A 21,421-nucleotide genomic window follows, 5' to 3' on the forward strand; every position below is an offset into this window, starting at 1 on the left:
AGCCCGAATCCCCTAAAGCGTTGAACAAGCTCCAGGCAAGTGTTTCCCCACTTTCTAAAACACTTGTGCTCCGTTTGGATGTTTTTGCATGCCCTTCCCGAAATCAAACTGTACTGTCTTTTCCCATGAACGTATCTCTGCTGGCTACAGTATATGTGGTATTTGTTTGTGCTGGCAAAACGTTTAAGTCTGCTATCAAACCGGCAGACTCGTATTACATTGTGTTTTATCAGTTGTTTTAGGTTTATTTAAAGGAAATGCCCAACAGTGTCAACATACAGTAAGCCTTAAAAAGTGAAAGAAATATTTTGTCATTTGAAAAACAGTGACTGTTCATTTGCAGTGACCTTAAAATAATTAACCCCATATGCATGTGCTTTCTGTGTTTAGGTTTCAGTCATATTTATCTTTGTTATTCCCACTTTGAATGTCCATGGCAATGAGAGGATTTGGTGTGAACTGTGAAATCACATCAGACTGTGGCTCTCCAAACCCTCTTCCACAACAGCCCTCTAATATCTCAACCATTCTCCTTTATTCATGCTAGCTTTTCATTTGATTAGCTCAGAAAGCCTTTGGCATAGCTTCAAATACCTTTAATGCACTGTTAATGCCCACGGCCACACTAATACTGTTTGTGTCCATAATAACACCTGACTGCTCATTCACACTCAGTGGATTCCTGTCCTACAGTACAGTCTGTGAGTAGCTGTTTCTTTTGATTGTTCCTAATCAATAAGCACATGTTGGGTCAGTGATGTGGGAATGCTGTGACCTTCCTATCCCCATCTCAATCCTCACTTGGACATCTTTGGGAATGAAATTAAGCTACTATTGTCTCTCTGCTGCATAACATGGGCATGCTTCAGTAACAATGGAGGCTCACCTGGGACTAATACACCGCATCATTTTTCAGCTTGATTCATGATCCACTGTTCCCCCACAGAGACTTCTAACTTTACAGCATTCTTTCCAACTGAATACTCCACTGTGGATACTTCTGAGTGTAAATTAGATATTTACTGGCCCTCATTGTCCCCCCACTCAGTTTGCCCAGGAGCTATTTGTCTTTCCCAAAACCTTTTTTCCCCCTCTGTAAAGCTATGCTTTGCTGAAGCAGATGCTGCTAAGATTAAACACCCCCTAAAAAAATTACACTCACCCAGGTTGTGTGTATGTAGTGTTGATGTGTGGCGTTATCCTGGCTGTAACTCTGTACCTGGGTCCATGTGCCAGAATACACCAGTCCACTACAGCCCACTGCCCTCCCACACCACGCTACCTCTGTGTCCAGTTAGGATCCCTATGAGCACAGGCCAGAGGAATGTGGAGCGAGGGGATGATGGGAGGGAGGAGAGGGGAGGCTGGGGGCCAAGTAGCAGCTCTGATAGAAGAGTGGGCCCCAGACACCCAGTAGCCAGGAGCTTGGGGATTTTTCAGTGGGGCAGAGCTGTGGAAGTATTGCATTGATCTGATACAATGTGTGTGCATTAGGGAGGTATTGTGCAGTGTAGTAGGTAAAGGATAAGAGAGGGAGTGAAAATGTCCACATCACCCTTCCCTAGCGTCCAGCCATCAGGAGAGAGAGGTTTGACTGGAGCAGCTCTCTGACTCTGATCCAGACAGTGGGAGGAGGAACTCAATACCTCCATGTGATCTGTACAGTTTAGATCTGATTTCCACCCTGAGGTGAGCTCCTGAAAGAAAAGTAGTCCTTACGTCCTGTTCTGCCCCGCCAGGCACCCCGACTCCAGTCTCATTCCACTGGAAATGATATATGTGGAGTCATTGAGCTAATTAAACACAATCTACCCCGGTGATGCTCCCTTCTCTTATGTGGACATGTTTAACTATTCAGACAACATTATGTTAATAATGTGTCATGTCTGGAACCAGGGGTTTAGTGTATGTATGCTCTGTAGTGCATTTCTCAAACTCTAGAAACCTGAGTTATAGGATGTGCTTCAGGGTTGACTGGACACATCTACACGGTAAAGGCTGCAGTATGTTTAAGTGGGCCAGACCCCAGTCCTTCTGGCAGCAGCCCTACTTCTCTCTGCACCACTCTCTCACTCACCCATATGTAGGCTGAGCCTGTCCCACATATCTGTGCTGGGCTGGGCAGCGCTACCCCCCAACCTTTAAAATCACAGAAAACTCTGGCCCACCGGCTCAACAAAAACCTGGCCCCAGTGTCCCATCCCCGAAGAGAAACCAGGGCGGTACAGGCTGGCTGGTTGCAGTGCTATTTCTGTTGTGCCCACACAGCCAGCGCCCTGGTTAAAGTGGGTAAAGGGGGTGAGGTGCGGGATGGTGGAATGCCCCCACCGCTCGAGGATTTGGGAAGTAGCCACCGCCCCGTTACAGCAGTGCCTCCCAGAAGTGGAGGGTGCATGTGAGCATCGTCACAACCACAGGAATGCTCTCACCACCCCACAATGTCTCACTTTAGTTACTGCAGGCAGTGCTGCTTTTTACCCTCTGTTCTCTCTGTATGTGGGGAAGAAGTAGACTAGTGGCCTCTCAAACCCTGTGAGACAGTTGGCTATGCCCTGTGGTCGGCTATGCCCTGTGGTCGGCTATGCCCTGTGGTCGGCTATGCCCTGTGGTCGGCTATGCCCTGTGGTCGGCTATGCCCTGTGGTCGGCTATGCCCTGTGGTCGGCTATGCCCTGTGGCCGGCTATGCCCTGTGGCCGGCTATGCCCTGTGGCCGGCTATGCCCTGTGGCCGGCTATTCCCTGTGGTTGGCTATGCCCTGAGGTTGGCTATGCCCTCCAACCTGTGATGGACATGACCAGCAGCATATAAACAGCATATAAACCTCTGTCTACACGATTCATACAGTAGGCTTGTATTCGCTCTGCTCATTAGCTCGAATTGATCAGTTGGTGTATGTTTTGACATAATATTATTAAACTGTCTAATATTATAAACTGAATAATATTTAGATGTTAATATGAGTATAACACGACCGCCACATCTGATTTAAGAGCATTATGATCAGGCCTTTTGAGGAGGATTCTAGTGCTGCACCATTTTGTGTTCAGTCAAACAAAAATGTATTTTTCTCTCCAAAGACTGGTATTGATATTGAGGAATGCATTATTAAAGAAAGCCTCAGTCAAGAGTGCACTGAATCTTCCGTTTTGCAGATGAGCTGAACCATATGGTTTACATTTAGTGTTTCTCAACATTGTATGAAATAATTGGGTACAATGTCATCTTACTGACATCATACTTTTAATGGGTTATTCATTCAGTAGAAATATAGCAGATGTCTACTGCATAACAGAGGTTCCATTCTCACACTCTCTTTACTTCCCATGTCCACCCTGTGGTGAAAGCAATGGCACTTGTCCATACCGATTTAATACACCTTTCATTAGCGGTTCATGGCTGGTTTAGGTGGTGGCGGTATTAACTGGCTCTATATCACTCAGTTTCTCCCTCCCTTTACAGGGCGAGCTGGAACGGCAGCTTCTGCAAGCCAACCCCATCCTTGAATCCTTTGGCAATGCCAAGACGGTGAAAAACGACAACTCGTCACGTTTCGTAAGTTCAAAAAGCTACACTTGGATACAAATAGTCTTGAATGTGACAGCTTTACTGTGTTTTATGTACACATTTGTAGACGGTCTACACACAGACCCTCTGTGTAAATAGGCATTGTACGACCTGCCTCTCCAGAATACAGTAAAATAGTGTATGAAGGAGAACACTGTCTACTAAAGAGCACGGCAATGCGTTTTCCATGTTCCATAATCCTGGCATACACACACACACACACACACACACACACACACACACACACACACACACACAGTGTATCCCCACTTCCGACCAGAACTGACAACACATACAGTGGGGCAAAAAAGTATTTAGTCAGCCACCAATTGTGCAAGTTCTCCCACTTAAAAAGATGAGAGAAGCCTGTAATTTTCATCATAGGTAAACTTCAACTATGACAGACAAAATGAGAAAAAAAATCCAGAAAATCACATTGTAGGATTTTTAATGAATTTATTTGCAAATTATGGTGGAAAATAAGTATTTGTTCAATAATAAAAGTGTATCTCAATACTTTGTTACAGTATATACCCTTTGTTGGCAATGACGGAGGTCAAACGTTTTCTGTAAGTCTTCACAAGGTTTTCACACACTGTTGCTGGTATTTTGGCCCATTCCTCCATGCAGATCTCCTCTAGAGCAGTGATGTTTTGGGGCTGTTGCTGGGCAACACGGACTTTCAACTCCCTCCAAAGATTTTCTATGGCGTTGAGATCTGGAGACTGGCTAGGCCACTCCAGGACCTTGAAATGCTTCTTACGAAGCCACTCCTTCGTTGCCCGGGCGGTGTGTTTGGGATCATTGTCATGCTGAAAGACCCAGCCACGTTTCATCTTCAATGCCCTTGCTGATGGAAGGAGGTTTTCACTCAAAATCTCACGATACATGGACCCATTCCTTCTTTCCTTTACACGGATCAGTCATCCTGGTCCCTTTGCAGAAAAACAGCCCCAAAGCATGTTTCCACCCCCATGCTTCACAGTAGGTATGGTGTTCTTTGGATGTAGCTCAGCATTCTTTGTCCTCCAAACACGACAAGTTGAGTTTTTACCAAAAAGTTATATTTTGGTTTCATCTGACCATATGACATTCTCCCAATCTTCTTCTGGATCATCCAAATGCTCTCTAGCAAATTTCAGACGGGCCTGGACATGTACTGGCTTAAGCAGGGGGACACGTCTGGCACTGCAGGATTTGAGTCCCTGGCGGCGTAGTGTGTTACTGATGGTAGGCTTTGTTACTTTGGTCCCAGCTCTCTGCAGGTCATTCACTAGGTCCCCCCATGTGGTTCTGTTTTTTTTGCTCACCGTTCTTGTGATCATTTTGACCCCACGGGGTGAGATCTTGCGTGGAGCCCCAGATGGAGGGAGATTATCAGTGGTCTTGTATGTCTTCCATTTCCTAATAATTGCTCCCACAGTTGATTTCTTCAAACCAAGCTGCTTACCTATTGCAGATTCAGTCTTCCCAGCCTGGTGCAGGTCTACAATTTTGTTTCTGGTGTCCTTTGACAGCTCTTTGGTCTTGGCCATAGTGGAGTTTGGAGTGTGACTGTTTGAGGTTGTGGACAGGTGTCTTTTATACTGATAACAAGTTCAAACAGGTGCCATTAATACAGGTAACGAATGGAGGACAGAGGAGTCTCTTAAAGAAGAAGTTACAGGTCTGTGAGAGCCAGAAATCTTGCTTGTTTGTAGGTGACCAAATACTTATTTTCCACCATAATTTGCAAATAAATTAATAAAAAATCCTACAATGTGATTTTCTGGATTTTTTTTCTCATTTTGTCTGTCATAGTTGAAGTGTACCTATGAAGAAAATTACAGGCCTCTCTCATCTTTTTAAGTGGGAGAATTGCATAATTGGTGGCTGACCAAATACTTTTTTGCCCCACTGTACACACTCACAGTGTATCCTCACTTCCGACCAGACCTGACATTATACGTCACGGATGTCTGCAGAAGTGATACTGTTGACTCAGTGGGGACTTTTGGGCTCACAGAGGCCTACAATGTCACACAATGTTTAGAACTGCTGCCTTACACATTTTGTATCCCTCCCTACAGGGCAAGTTCATCAGAGTCAACTTTGACGTGACCGGCTACATTGTTGGGGCCAATATCGAGACCTGTATCCTCAAAGATGGGAGACTGGGAAGTGAAGGGGGAGAGGATGTAGGAGTCTGCAGATGTACATACATAGTCAGGGTTTGGCTCAAGGGGCTCCGGGATTTGTGCCACACTTCAATGCAGAGTGCTCATCAGATAGTGGATAGACTTAGGTTCTTAGAGCTAGATATATTCATACACAGCCGTTGTTTATTCATGTTTAGGTTGACTTTGGAGAATACTAGTTTTCGTTTTCTAAAATTGAATTATATCTGGTCGTTATGCTTGTGAGAAATGTCAAATTTGTGTCCCTCAAGAATAGCATGTTGTGCAAGATTTGGCGTTGCAGAAAGTATGATTTATAAAGCAGTGTGGTGTGTGCTATACAGGCATTTCACTTTCTGAGATGGTGGTACTCAAGGTTTCTGGAAACACTAACTAAATAGCAACCCACTCAGTGGGCATTTCAGTCTCCTGTAAAACTAAGGTCCAGTGATGTGCACAGTTGAGCTCTTGCCTGAAGCCCAAAATGGTTGTTCTTTAGACAAAACACCCTGTACTCAGACACAAGTGATCAGAAACACATGACTTTACAATTTTAGGGCCAGCAAATTATGCCCAGTATCTCTAAATTGGGACCGCATTTAACATATTAAAGTCTATTGAGATTGGCGTTAACAGAAATGAATACTTATTATTTTACAGTATAACATACAAGTATAGCAAGAAGGAGCAATTCATACCAATCCATTGTATGTTTGAGAAGATTCTGCTAGACATGGCACAATAACCAGTAAGCCATTTACCAGCACAGGAATGATGGCATTGCTCCTTTGGACCTTGACTCCCTGACTACCAGACCTCCTGGAGAAGTCCAGGGCCGTTCGCCAGGCCAAAGACGAGAGGACCTTCCATGTCTTCTACCAGCTTCTGGCAGGAGCCGGGGAGCACCTCAAAAGTCAGTATCTTATACACCATTCCAATTATAATGGTTGTCAATAGTGTCTTCTGCAAGAAGAATCACAACTATGTCTATTATTTTCAGTTTTTCAATGTTCTGTGCCAGAAATGGCTCGTTCAATATTGTATATGCCATTTCATTATTTCATCTCATGTTATAAGTCCTGGCTGTTCTGTTATAGTACTGGTTTTTGATTTGTCTCCCCCTACCCCTGTCCTCTCAGCTGACCTGCTCCTGGAGGGCTTCAACAACTACCGCTTCCTGTCCAATGGCAACATTACCATCCCTGGCCAGCAGGACAAGGACAACTTCCAGGAGACCATGGATGCCATGCACATCATGAGCTTCTCCCATGAGGAGATTGTATGTGAGTATACACACCCTAGACCATGCATGTAGTATCAATGTCTTTCCTCTTGTCTGATTTACTCTCCCTTGTGGTTGCAGGCATGCTGAAGGTGGTGTCTGCAGTACTACAGTTTGGTAACGTTGTCTTCAAGAAGGAGAGGAACACAGACCAGGCCTCCATGCCTGAGAACACAGGTAATGCTATACCCTCAGAGGCCATACATAATCCAACCAACACTCCAGCACTTTGAAATCATCCAGCTTAAGTTGAACCATTTCTCACCACACAGCTGAAAATACATTGTCCCAGTTTACAGTGAGCTTACTCTCTGGGCTGCAAGTCTTAAACATTGATCATCCTCCCACAATATGCTGCTCAGCCTCAAAAACAGTCCACTCACTTGGGCCACATAATTTACTGCAGAACAGCTTCATTAAAATTCTGCTGAAATCAGTATTGGGTCTTAGTGTGAGTCAGCTGGAATCACAACACTAGCAGAGTAGAGTCATCCTTCACCGTTGTGGCTGAGACAAGGATAGCAAAGCGTCAGCAGCTCCAGATGTCTGTCCTTAGTACAGTATGAAGTCTGGCAGCGCAGAGACACTTCACTGAACTGAGGTCAGATTCCTCAGAACTCCTGCAGTGACAGTGTCTTGGCTGGAGCTCTTTGTCCGGATTTTGTTAATATAAAGACATGCAGGCACATTGTAGCAGTCCATATCAGGTATGTTATACCCCGGGGCTCATGCTGCGTGTCTGTATTTGACTTATTTTACTTCAGAAGGAGATGGCTAGTAGGAATAGATGTGTCATTTTTCATTTATTTCTGGCACGTTGCTCTGCATTAATGGTCAGTTGATAACGGTAAACCATGCAGTTTGGTTGTCATTAGGAAAATGGATGTGTCTCTGCTGAGATTTATCCTTGGTGATTTTAACTGATGAATCATACATCAGACTGTGGCCATATCCTTGGGTAGCTGGGGTAAAATGTAGCGGTAGTGCTTTACTGAGGTCTTTCATTACATATTCCTGTCTGACATTTCCCCAACTGTTTTGAATTGACACAAAGCTCTCTATTTGTACTGTATAGAAGGCTCTGTCTGTGCCCATTTCCAGGGGCAACACTGATGGGTCACTAGTAACCCAATGTCCTGTCTTCCCTCCCAGCGGCTCAGAAGCTGTGCCACCTGTTGGGACTGAATGTGATGGAGTTTACCAGGGCCATTCTGTCCCCCCGCATCAAAGTGGGCCGAGACTACGTCCAGAAGGCCCAGACCAAAGAACAGGTAGGAGCTGTTCTCCAGTGCCCATCAGTTGTACACTCCTAACTGTTTCTGCATTCACTAACACCAATCTATGCAGGTCCATGAAGTTGGGTTAAGTAGATACAGACTGGTACCCAGCAGACTGTCGTCTATCGCTCTCTGGTTCTCTCCTCAGGCTGACTTTGCAGTGGAAGCCCTGGCCAAGGCCACATATGAGCGTCTGTTTCGCTGGCTCGTCCACCGCATCAACAAGGCCCTGGACAGGACCAAGAGACAGGGAGCCTCCTTCATCGGCATCCTGGACATCGCTGGCTTTGAGATCTTTGAGGTAAATTTATTTTCAAGATCATTCATCTCTTGTTGCAGGCATATAATCATGTCCAAGAGGGACTGTCTTGTCTTATTGATCTGTAATACTCAACTCTCACATCTCTTTCTCTCCCCATATCCCTCCTCTAGCTGAACTCATTTGAGCAGATGTGCATCAACTACACCAACGAGAAGCTGCAGCAGCTGTTCAACCACACCATGTTCATCCTGGAGCAGGAGGAGTACCAGAGGGAGGGAATCGAGTGGAGCTTCATCGACTTCGGCCTTGACCTGCAGCCCTGCATCGACCTGATTGAGAGACCGGTCAGCTTTTCATCTTTACACATATAGGTGTATTTTACTCAAGATTATGTCTGAGGAACTTCATCAGATTCTTCTCCTTTCTCTCTGTCTGCAGACCAACCCTCCAGGAGTTCTGGCCCTGTTGGATGAGGAGTGCTGGTTCCCCAAGGCCACTGATAAGACGTTTGTAGACAAGGTGCTCCAGGAGCAGGGCACCCACCCCAAGTTCCAGAAACCCCGGCAGCTGAAGGACAAAGCCGACTTCTGCATCATTCACTACGCTGGCAGGGTACGTCCACGCAGAGCCTGGGTCTCAATACACTGAAATGACTTCCTCTCCTCAGCTCGTCCTCTCATATCGTTTCATTGATTGCTGAAAGCAAGGTATTTCTGCCATATGAGCTCCCTTTTTCTGGCGAGGGCCTCATTCATTCGAAGAAACTGATTTGCCTTTCACATTTTTGTTGCTTTGCCTGGTTAGGGTTTGGAGTGTTGGAAAGATGAAGCAGTGTTTTTGAAATTAGAATGATTGTTCAGCTCCATAATGTCTTGAGAAACATGTTTTCTTTCTGAATGACGTTGTAACCAGTCAATGTTAAAGTGCTGCCTTTGAGGCAGCAGACATGTCTCCACTAAAGCTCTAGTTAACAGGTAATTGCCTTAGCACAAAAGCCCAGTTGTGCTCCCAATCTCCACATCTGGTTCACATTGGTGTGAGACCGATTTTACACTGTTACGTAATCACAGATTTTTCAACTTTCACCTCAGTGTGGTCTCTCATCTGGAGAGGGCCTGTGTACGTTCCAGGCCAGACTCCACATGAAATAAAGTTCATATCATCTTCATCCATTTTCTTATTAAATTTGTCACACAAAGTTCAGATGTACATTTTGTTCACAGCACCAGTAGTCCTCACGCATGTTAAGACTTAATAAATAGGTTTGGTATACAGCGCATAAACTCATTTTCTCTTGACCAGGTATCTATTTAATTTGATCAGACATGAAAGTCAGTGAGACCTAATAATTGGAAGCTATTTAACACGATGTACCGGTACACATAGCCTGTTTAGCTTACGTCTGTCTGTCTCTCCTCAGGTGGACTACAAGGCTGACGAGTGGCTGATGAAGAACATGGACCCTCTGAACGACAACGTGGCCACGCTGCTCAACCAGTCCACTGACAAGTTTGTTTCTGAACTGTGGAAGGACGGTGAGTGTCCCATACTCTCTTCCTGTTTGGACCATGTAGTTGTCACTTTGTTTGAGTCTTGGTTGTTCAGTGACCGTATTGAAGAATCCCCTTAAAACCTGGAACTTAGGACAGTGGCTATGGAGGGAGTATTTGTACGCGCTCTCATCCATTCGACTTCTTGTCTGGTTCATATTCAGCTGCTCGCTTCTCTGTGATGAGTATTGTCAGCCAAAACATTGTGCATTTGTGAGGTAACTTGAAATATCCGCTCGTAAATCTCCTCCCGCCTTTTATTTCCCCATTTGGCACATCCACTTGTTTTAAAAAGCGATTGAGTTTCATTATGAGTCATTGGACATCTACAATGTATACAGAAACAACTAATAGAAAGAAAATGACTGAATTGCTTTGTTTTTGTGCATGGAATATTCTACTAGACCAGTAACAGCAATATGTCTCTGTCCTTTACAATGTACACAACTAATCATTGTTTGTGTGAGTGTGTATGCAGTAACATAATAAGAATAAATCTGTGTCTGCATGGATGTTTATGTAAAGCTGAGTTTTCCCTCACATCCTCCCCTCTCTCTGTTTCTGAGCTGTAGACATTCAGACCTTTCAGAGAGCCTGTTTCTATGACAAGGCCTCTGGTCTCCTTGAGCCTCCAGGTGAATGCACACGTTGCTGCTGCTCTGTAGGGCTCTTCCTGCTCGCTCACGTCTGCACTCTGCACCCTTAGATGCACCCACCGCCTCTAGGCTTTGCATGACCCGTAATGCACTGTTGCTAACCAAGACAGTACCTTTCAGCGATGCTGGTTTCTCTGGTGCCATTCTGTCTCTGTCAAATCTCAGCTCAGATTGTTTATTTGAGATACCTGCACAAGGAAGCACCAGGATTGTTATAATTTGTTTGGAAGAGCCATCGTAGGTAGGACCTTGAAGAATACTAGCATGGAGACATCTGCTGGTGTGGAGTAAATGTATGAGAAAAAGCCTGGACATTGCCAGGGCCATGGCTGTTTAATGTATTCAACACTCACCTGTAAACTGACGACAGTAAGGCTTGGAGCTGACTGGAGAGTGATGGATAGAGACCGACTTCCTCCACCACCTCTTTCACAGGATATTTTAGCTACAGATCACACTGACTTTGCTGGAATTCATAATCCCTTTGGCATGGGCTAAGCCTGTTTTTTGAGGGTACATTTATTAGCAACCTTAACCTGCATGCGGGATCACTGATCTGATTTCCATAATCTTTCATTTAAAAAGATAGATTGTGAAATGAAGCTTCGCTAAAATATCACCCTGTAGATATCGGTGAAGCTGATGTGGAATGACTGAAGGAGAAAAGATTCATCAGTCGGTGTCACTTAAACTTCTGTCACCCTTGGATATTGAAGTAAATCAGAGCAGTCACTTAGAGAGTTAAGGGGAGAGTATGATTCAAAAAGTTGTAATGATTCAGCTCTGTTCCTGTTCCAATCAGTTGCCAGTCTTGACCATTGCCCTATGCTTAGAAGCCTGGTTCTGGTTCTCCAAACGGATCAGGGCCCTTTTCATCTGATGACTTTATCCTTTGCACCATCTATGAAGAATGTGTATGCATATGTCCAGATCCTTTCATAATAAGGCTAATAAAGCTTACCATGCCAATGAAGCTTACCATGCCAATGAAGCTTACCATGCCAATGAAGCTTACCATGCCAATGAAGCTTTTACCATGCCAATGAAGCTTTTACCATGCCACATTTAAGGACAGCCGACTACACTGTGAAACCATGGTTTCCTAATAAGCCTCTAAAATCACATCAAAGAGGCATGATGCATCCCTGCCAAGGGAAATACTGCCTGACCCCAACAGGATTTCTGAAAGATATTTCAGTACAGTATATATACAGTTGAAGTCGGAAGTTTACATATGCTTAGGTTGGAGTCATTACAACTCATTTTTCAACCACTCCACAAATTTCTTGTTAACAATCTATAGTTTTAGCAAGTTGGTTAGGACATCTACTTTGTGCATGACACAAGTAATTTTTCAACAATTGTTTACAGACAGATTATTTCACTTATAATTCACTGTATCACAAGTCCAGTGGGTCAGAAGTATACATACACTAAGTTGACTGTGCCTTTAAACAGCTTGGAAAATTCCAGAAAATTATGTCATTGCTTTAGAAGCTTCTGATAGGCTAATTTACATAATTTGAGTCAATTGGAGGTGTACCTGTAGATGTATTTCAAGGCCTACCTTCAACCTCAGTACCTCTTTGCTTGACCTCATGGGAAAATCAAAAGATATCAGCCAAGACATCAGAAAGAAAATTGTAGACCTCCACAAGTCTGGTTCATCTATACAAACAATAGTACGCAGGTATAAACACCATGGGTGTCACGTTCTGACCATAGTTCTGTTATTTTATTATTTGTTTTAGTATGGTCAGGGCGTGAGTTGGGGTGGGCAGTCTGTTTGTTTTTCTATGTTGGTTTTTGTGTTCGGCCTGGTATGGTTCTCAATCAGAGGCAGGTGTTGTTAGTTGTCTCTGATTGAGAATCATACTTAGGTAGCCAGGGTTTCACTTTTGGTTTGAGGGTGTTTGTTTCCGTGTGACACGGTACTGTTTCGGTTTTGTATATTTCACGTTTATTATTTTGTTGTGGTTTTTAATAAATCAATATGGACACTTACCACGCTGCGTTTTGGTCCGATCCTTACTCCTCCTCAGACGAAGAGGAGGAAATCCGTTACAATGGGACCACGCAGCCATCATACCGCTCAGGAAGGAGACGCGTTCTGTCTCCTAGAGATGAACGTACTTTGGTGCGAAAAGTGCAAATCAATCCCAGAACAACAGCAAAGGACCTTGTGAAGATGCTGGAAGAAACCAGTACAAAAGTATCTATATGCACAGTAAAACAAGTCCTATATCAACATAACCTGAAAGGCCGCTCAGCAAGGAAGAAGCCACTGCTCCAAAACCGCATATGGGGGTGGCAGCATCATGTTGTGGGGGTGCTTTGCTGCAGGAGTGACTGGTGCACTTCACAAAATAGATGGCATCACGAGGAAGGAAAATTATGTGGATATATTGAAGCAACATCTCAAGACATCAGTCAGGAAGTTAAAGCTTGGTCGCAAATAGGTCTTCCAAATGGACAATGACCCCAAGCATACTTCCAAAGTTGTGGCAAAATGGACAGCAAAGTCAAGGTATTGGAGTGGTCATCACAAAGCCCTGACTTCAATCCCATTTGAAAATTTGTGGGCAGAACTGATAAAATGTGTGCGAGCAAGGAGGTCTACAAAACTGACTCAGTTACACCAGCTCTGTCAGGAGGAATGGGCCAAAATTCACCCAACTTATTGTGGGAAGCTTGTGGAAGGCTATCTGAAACGTTTCATCCAAGTAAAAAATGTAAAGGCAATTTTTCCCCCCAGTAATCTACACACAATAACCCATAATGACAAAGCAAAACGTTTTTTTAAATGTTTATTAAAAATTGAAAACAGAAATGCCTTTTCTTGTGTGTATATTTTATATTATATTATTTATTTAAATTTTACCCCTTTTTTCTCCCCAATTTCGTGGTATCCAATTGTTAGTAGCTACTATCTTGTCTCATCACTACAACTCCCGTACGGGCTCGGGAGAGATGAAGGTTGAAAGTCTATGCATCCTCCGATACACAACCCAACCAAGCCGCACTGCTTCTTAACACAGCGCGCATCCAACCCGGAAGCCAGCCGCACCAATGTGTCGGAGGAAACACCTGGCAACCTTGGTTAGCGTGCACTGCGCCCGTCCCGCCACAGGAGTCATTGGTGCGCGATGAGACAAAGATATCCCTACCGGCCAAACCCTCCCTGACCTGGATGACGCTAGGCCAATTGTGCGTCGCCCCACGGACCTCCCGGTTGCGGCCGGTTGTGACAGAGCCTGGGCGCAAACCCAGAGTCTCTGGTGGCACAGCTGGCGCTGCAGTACAGCGCCCTTAACCACTGCGCCACCCGGGAGGCCCAGAAATACCTTTTTTACATAAGTATTCAGACCCTTTGCTATGAGACTCGAAATTGAGCTCAGTGCATCCTGTTTCCATTGATTATCTTTGAGATGTTTCTACAACTTGATTGGAGTCCACCTGTGGTAAATTCAATTGATTGGACATGATTTGAAAAGGCACACACCAGTGTATATATAAGGTCCCACAAATGACAGTGCATCTCAGAGCAAAAACCAAGTCATGAGGTCGAAGGAATTATATGTAGAGCTCCGAGACAGGATTGTGTCGAGACACAGATCTGGTGAAGGGTACCAAAACATTCTGCAGCATTGAAGGTCCCCAGGAAGACAGTGGTCTCCATCATTCTTAAATTGAAGATGTTTGGAACTGTAACGGTTTTCTGTATGTGAAGGAGTGTCGGACCAAAATGCGGCGTGTCTATTGCAATCCATGTTTAATGAAGTAACACACTAAACACAAACACTACCAAAACAATAAACTTAACGAAAACCGAAACAGCCTATACTTGTGTAACCTAACACAGAACAATGACATCAGGACACTAAGGACAATCACCCACGACAAACTCAAAGAATATGGCTGCCTAAATATGGTTCCCAATCAGAGACAACGATAAACACCTGCCTCTGATTGAGAACCACTTCAGACAGCCATAGACTTAGCTAGAACACCCCACTAGCTACAATCCCCATACATACACACCACATACAAAAACCCATGCCACACCCTGGCCTGACCAAATAAATAAAGATAAACACAAAATACTTTGACCAGGGTGTGACAGGAACAACCAAGACTCTTCCTAGAGCTGGCTGCCCGGCCAAACTGAGCAATCGGTGGGAGAGTGCCTTGGTCAGGGAGGTGACCAAGAACCCAATGGTCCCTCTGACAGAGATCTAGAGTACTTCTGTGGATATGAGAGAACCTTCCAGAAGGACAGCCATATCTGCAGCACTCCACCAGTACTTTATGGTAGAGTGGCCAGACGGAAGCCACTCCTCAGTAAAAGGCACATGACTATCCACTTGGAGTTTGCCAAAAGCCACCTAAAGACTCTCAGACCATGAGAAACAAGATTCTCTGGTCTGATGTAACCAATATTCATCTCTTTGACCTGAATGCCAAGCGTCACATCTGGAGGAAACCTGGCAACATCCCTACGGTGAAGCGTGGTGGTGGCAACGTCGTGCTGTGTGTATGTTTTTCAGCGGAACGACCGAGGCAAAGATGAAAGGCGCAAAATACAGAGATCCTAAATGAAAACCTGCTCCAGAGCGCTCAGGACTTCAGACTGGGGCAACGGTTCACCTTCCAACAGGACAATCACCCTAAGCACACAGCCAAGACCACGCAGGAGTGGCTTGGGGACAGGTCTCTGAATGTCCTTGAGTGGCCCAGCCAGAGTCCGGACTTGAACCAGATCTAACATCTCTGGAGAGACCTGAAAATAGCTGTGCAACGACACCCACCATCCAACCTGACAGAGCTTGGGAGGATCTGCAGAGAAGAATGTGAGAAAGTCCCCAAATACAGGTGTGCCAAGCTTGTAGCGTCATACCCAAGAAGACTCGATACTGTAATTGCTGCCAAAGGTGCTTCAACAAAGTACTGGGTAAAGGGTCTGAATACTTATGTAAATGTAATATTTCAGTTTTTAATTTTTTTATGAATTAGCAAACATTTTTAAAAACCTGTTTTTGCTTTGTTATTATGGGGTATTGTGTAGATTGATGAGGGGGAAAAAACTTTAATATATTTTCAAATAAGGCTGTAAAGTCAAGGGGTCTGAATACTTTCCAAAGGCACTATATTAGTAATACTCTGAGGAATGCCTTTTTTAGCCCGGAGGTTGTTTTCTGCCTGAAATGGAGACAGCCAACTGGTCTCTAAAGGAAGGTGAGCTGCCACACACCACATTGAATAATAACATCTCTTCCCTTCCGTTCTCCTTGATCTCTGCAAAGAACATTGCCTCATATATTGATGCTATCTGAATATGCAAACAAGATGGTATTGTTGATATAATTTCTCTGTATTCCATGGCAAGAACAACCACTGATCTAGCTAGTCTAATTACATTCAAATAAAACCAATTGACTGCAGTTTATGTAACGGTGGGGGTGGAAATGTCAAATAAAATGGCTGTGCTGTTCTTGGAAAAACAGCTGTATTATGAACATGTTTTGAGTTAAGTTGGATTAGGTTTTGCAATAGCTTGGTTCAGTCTTGTTTCCTTTGTCTGCTTTTAATGAACATGTAGTCATGCTAGGGCCAACCGCCCATCCCACCCACTCTGGCTGTCAGTCATGTTGTTTACATGTTGATGCGCTTAGAAGCCCTCATTTGTCCTGGTCATGCCTCTAGTCCTTTGCTGCTTGATTATACAGTATATATGTTTAGTTCACGCACCAGTCACCCCTCTACCAGCGTCTACCCATCTAACTCTGCCCTTCTCTCCTCTCCGTCTTTCTTCTGTCAGTGGACCGTATCGTGGGTCTGGACCAGGTAGCAGGGATGAACGAGACGGCCTTCGGCGCAGCCTATAAGACCAAGAAGGGCATGTTCCGCACGGTGGGCCAGCTCTACAAGGAGTCTCTCACCAAGCTCATGGCCACACTGAGGAACACCAACCCCAACTTTGTCCGCTGCATCATCCCCAACCACGAGAAGAGGGTGAGCAATGAACAGCACCCCCCCACCACTGACCACCAGTCCCTCCCCCCTCTGCCCACTGTAGCCCAGACTACAGCCCCCACACCACCCACCAGTACCACTGTAGCCCAGACTACAGCCCCTCCACCACCCACCAGAACCACTGTAGCCCAGACTACAGCCCCCACACCACCCACCAGAACCACTGTAGCCCAGACTACAGCCCCCACACCACCCACCAGAACCCTTGTAGCCCAGACTACAACCCCCACACCACCCACCAGAACCCTTGTAGCCCAGACTACAACCCCCACACCACCCACCAGAACCCCTGTAGCCCAGACTACAGCCCCCACACCACCCACCAGAACCACTGCAGCCCAGACTACAGCCCCCACACCACCCACCAGTACCCCTGTAGCCCAGACTACAGCCCCTCCACCACCCACCAGTACCCCTGTAGCCCAGACTACAGCCCCCACACCACCCACCAGTACCCCTGTAACCCAGACTACAGCCCCCACACCACCCACCAGTACCACTGTAGCCCAGACTACAGCCCCCACACCACCCACCAGAACCACTGTAGCCCAGACTACAGCCCCCACACCACCCACCAGAACCACTGTAGCCCAGACTACAGCCCCCACACCACCCACCAGAACCCCTGTAGCCCAGACTACAGCCCCCACACCACCCACCAGAACCACTGTTGCCCAGACTACAGCCCCCACACCACCCACCAGAACCACTGTAGCCCAGACTACAACCCCTCCACCACCCACCAGAACCACTGTTGCCCAGACTACAGCCCCCACACCACCCATCAGAACCACTGTAGCCCAGACTACAGCCCCCACACCACCCACCAGAACCACTGTAGCCCAGACTACAGCCCCCACACCACCCACCAGAACCACTGTAGCCCAGACTACAGCCCCCACACCACCCACCAGAACCCCTGTAGCCCAGACTACAGCCCCCACACCACCCACCAGAACCACTGTTGCCCAGACTACAGCCCCCACACCACCCACCAGAACCACTGTAGCCCAGACTACAACACCTCCACCACCCACCAGAACCACTGTTGCCCAGACTACAGCCCCCACACCACCCATCAGAACCACTGTAGCCCAGACTACAGACCCCACACCACCCACCAGAACCCTTGTAGCCCAGACTACAACCCCCACACCACCCACCAGAACCCTTGTAGCCCAGACTACAACCCCCACACCACCCACCAGAACCCTTGTAGCCCAGACTACAACCCCCACACCACCCACCAGAACCCCTGTAGCCCAGACTACAGCCCCCACACCACCCACCAGAACCACTGTAGCCCAGACTACAACCCCCACACCACCCACCAGAACCACTGTAGCCCAGACTACAACCCCCACACCACCCACCAGAACCCTTGTAGCCCAGACTACAACCCCCACACCACCCACCAGAACCCCTGTAGCCCAGACTACAGCCCCCACACCACCCACCAGAACCACTGTAGCCCAGACTACAGCCCCCACACCACCCACCAGAACCCCTGTATCCCAGACTACAGCCCCCACACCACCCACCAGAACCCTTGTAGCCCAGACTACAGCCCCCACACCACCCACCAGAACCCCTGTATCCCAGACTACAGCCCCCACACCACCCACCAGAACCCTTGTAGCCCAGACTACAGCCCCCACACCACCCACCAGAACCACTGTAGCCCAGACTACAGCCCCCACACCACCCACCAGAACCCCTGTATCCCAGACTACAGCCCCCACACCACCCACCAGAACCACTGTAGCCCAGACTACAGCCCCCACACCACACCACCCACCAGAACCCCTGTAGCCCAGACTACTGCCCCCACACCACCCACCAGAACCACTGTAGCCCAGACTACAACCCCCACACCTCCCACCAGAACCTGTAGCCCAGACTACAACCCCCACACCACCCACCAGAACCCTTGTAGCCCAGACTACAACCCCCACACCACCCACCAGAACCCTTGTAGCCCAGACTACAACCCCTCCACCACCCACCAGAACCCCTGTAGCCCAGACTACAACCCCTCCACCACCCGCCAGAACCACTGTTGCCCAGACTACAACCCCCACACCACCCGCCAGAACCACTGTTGCCCAGACTACAACCCCCACACCACCCACCAGAACCACTGTTGCCCAGACTACAACCCCTCCACCACCCACCAGAACCACTGTTGCCCAGACTACAACCCCCACACCACCCACCAGAACCCTTGTAGCCCAGACTACAACCCCTCCACCACCCACCAGAACCCCTGTATCCCAGACTACAGCCCCCACACCACCCACCAGAACCACTGTAGCCCAGACTACAGCCCCCACACCACCCACCAGAACCACTGTAGCCCAGACTACAACCCCCACACCACCCACCAGAACCACTGTAGCCCAGACTACAACCCCCACACCACCCACCAGAACCCCTGTAGCCCAGACTACAGCCCCTCCACAACCATCCACCAGAACCACTGTAGCCCAGACTACAGTCCCCACACCACCCACCAGAACCCCTGGAGACACACTCTGCTACCAGGCCTCAGTGGGCTCTCTGCCTCCATAAACAACAGCTCAGATGGAAGGCTGGAATTGAAACAATAGCAGAGTGGAGAGTTATGGGCTATGTGGGCCTGTTAAGTATTCCCTAATGTATTCCAGGGGATTTAGACTAGACACGCTTGTTTCTGCACCGCAACCACAAATGACTGTCATAAATGGATGGTATGGATGGAGAAGAGGATATAAACACTGGTTGTTTTGGTGTGAATGTGTTCAAGTAGTTAGTCTAGTCCCATGCAATCCTAATTGTAGAATGGCATTTTGCATAATATTACACAAGTATATTTGAAGTAACATTGTTTCCCTATAAAACATTTTCTGGATGAAATTGTCAAAGCTAAATGAACAGTAACAGCATTTAGTTGCTCTTAGTTTAGAATAATCTTATTTGCATGAAGTTTGGTACTGTACTGTATCTCTCCCTGACCTCTCACTTCAATGCCCGTCCCTCCCAAAAGGCTGGTAAGCTAGATCCCCACCTGGTTCTGGACCAGCTGAGGTGTAATGGTGTTCTGGAGGGGATCCGTATCTGCAGACAGGGCTTCCCCAACCGTATTGTCTTCCAGGAGTTCAGACAGAGGTACTGTACTCACTGTACACGCACCTCATACAGACTCTTTATGTATTTCAACCCAATTGATAAGTTCCTGTGTTTACTTTTGAGAGAGAGATTATACAGGACAAAGTGGCATTGGTTTCCCATTGGCTTGGGTGTTGTGCTTTGATTATCTCATGGAGCTGTTCTATTTCTGAACAGTGAGGCTTCTGTAAGATCTGAGGCCTCTCGCGTCTCTCCTCACACCCTGGTCCTAGTCAACATTGAGGTGTGGTGTAATGACCCAGGGCCTTTACACATTCATGTCCACTCTGTTGCCAGGTATGAGATCCTCACCCCCAACGCCATCCCCAAGGGCTTCATGGATGGCAAGCAAGCCTGTGAGAGAATGGTGAGGATTTGTGTGTCACTATTTTACTGTGCACATTGAATACTTGGGAGAGGCTCTTTGTCCTTTTACAAGCTAGAGCACGGTAAGCATGTTAAATGTATATCGACTTCATAAACACCCATGACATGATTCTTCCTTAGTATTTATAGGGCATCACTTAAATGACACTGTTTATTATGATTTGACCTTCATTCCCTGGATTTAAATCTATGACCCATTTTCACTCCAGATCCGAGCCTTGGAGTTGGATCCTAACCTGTTCAGGATTGGGCAGAGTAAGATCTTCTTCAGGGCTGGAGTCTTGGCCCACCTGGAGGAGGAGAGAGACCTGAAGATCACGGACATCATCATCTACTTCCAGTCTGTCTGCCGGGGATACCTGGCCCGCAAGTGAGTTCTATATATGCAATGGCCTTACCTTTCCTCAATTCCTTCCTTTTCGTGACCACTAGAACACTTCTTAGGACAGAAAGATGCCACAGATATATGTTTCCTTTGACCTTCTTGGTCAGTATGTCTGACCACGTCTCCCCTCTCTCTCCTGACAGGGCGTTTGTTAAGAAGCAGCAGCAACTGAATTGTCTGAAGGTGCTTCAGAGGAACTGTTCTGCCTACCTGAAGCTGAAGCATTGGCAGTGGTGGAGACTCTTTACCAAGGTGGGCATGTCTCCATTACAGTACACTATATCTACTGTATATGGCTAATCTGTCTTTGTAACACCAGCATTGTCACGTCTCTCTATATAGCTATATGATAAGGCTCCTAGTCATCTACGTTTGAACAGTGGCTGACCCCAGGTCTGTGTTCTGTCCCCCAGGTGAAGCCCCTGCTGCAGGTGACCAGGCAGGAGGAGGAGATGCAGGCCAAGGACGATGAGCTTGTCAAGGTGAAGGAGAAGCAGACCAAGGTGGAGGGAGAACTGGTGGAGATGGAGAGAAAGCACTCACAGGTCAGTGTCCAGTCCACACCAACTACAGTGGACTACACTCTTAGAAAAAAAGGTGCTATCTAGAACGTAAAATTGTTATTTGGCTGTTCCCATAGGAGAACCCTTTGAATAACCCTTTTTGGTTCCAGGTAAAAACCTGTTTGAGTTCCATGTAGAACCGTTTCCACAGAGGGTTT

At 46.7% G+C, this 21,421-nt stretch overlaps 1 protein-coding gene across 2 annotated transcripts in view; it reads left to right on the plus strand.

The window, feature by feature from the left end:
• Nucleotides 1-21,421, plus strand: part of LOC110538962 (myosin-10) — a 64,947-nt gene that overhangs the window by 34,785 nt on the left and 8,741 nt on the right. The window contains exons 6-22 of one of the 2 annotated variants that reach the window (XM_036938505.1): nt 3-35; nt 3,461-3,553; nt 5,635-5,698; nt 6,536-6,634; nt 6,861-7,004; nt 7,085-7,180; nt 8,156-8,274; nt 8,429-8,581; nt 8,713-8,886; nt 8,981-9,154; nt 9,963-10,077; nt 16,567-16,760; nt 19,807-19,928; nt 20,226-20,295; nt 20,525-20,685; nt 20,844-20,952; nt 21,114-21,245. In XM_036938505.1, the coding sequence (XP_036794400.1) occupies nt 3-35; nt 3,461-3,553; nt 5,635-5,698; nt 6,536-6,634; nt 6,861-7,004; nt 7,085-7,180; nt 8,156-8,274; nt 8,429-8,581; nt 8,713-8,886; nt 8,981-9,154; nt 9,963-10,077; nt 16,567-16,760; nt 19,807-19,928; nt 20,226-20,295; nt 20,525-20,685; nt 20,844-20,952; nt 21,114-21,245 (2,052 nt within the window). The remainder of the gene's footprint in view (nt 1-2; nt 36-3,460; nt 3,554-5,634; nt 5,699-6,535; nt 6,635-6,860; nt 7,005-7,084; nt 7,181-8,155; nt 8,275-8,428; nt 8,582-8,712; nt 8,887-8,980; nt 9,155-9,962; nt 10,078-16,566; nt 16,761-19,806; nt 19,929-20,225; nt 20,296-20,524; nt 20,686-20,843; nt 20,953-21,113; nt 21,246-21,421) is intronic. The other variant, XM_036938507.1, reaches the window with a different exon arrangement.

This window comes from Oncorhynchus mykiss, chromosome 12 (assembly GCF_013265735.2).
Source record: "Oncorhynchus mykiss isolate Arlee chromosome 12, USDA_OmykA_1.1, whole genome shotgun sequence".
NCBI classification, from domain to species: Eukaryota; Metazoa; Chordata; class Actinopteri; order Salmoniformes; family Salmonidae; genus Oncorhynchus; species Oncorhynchus mykiss.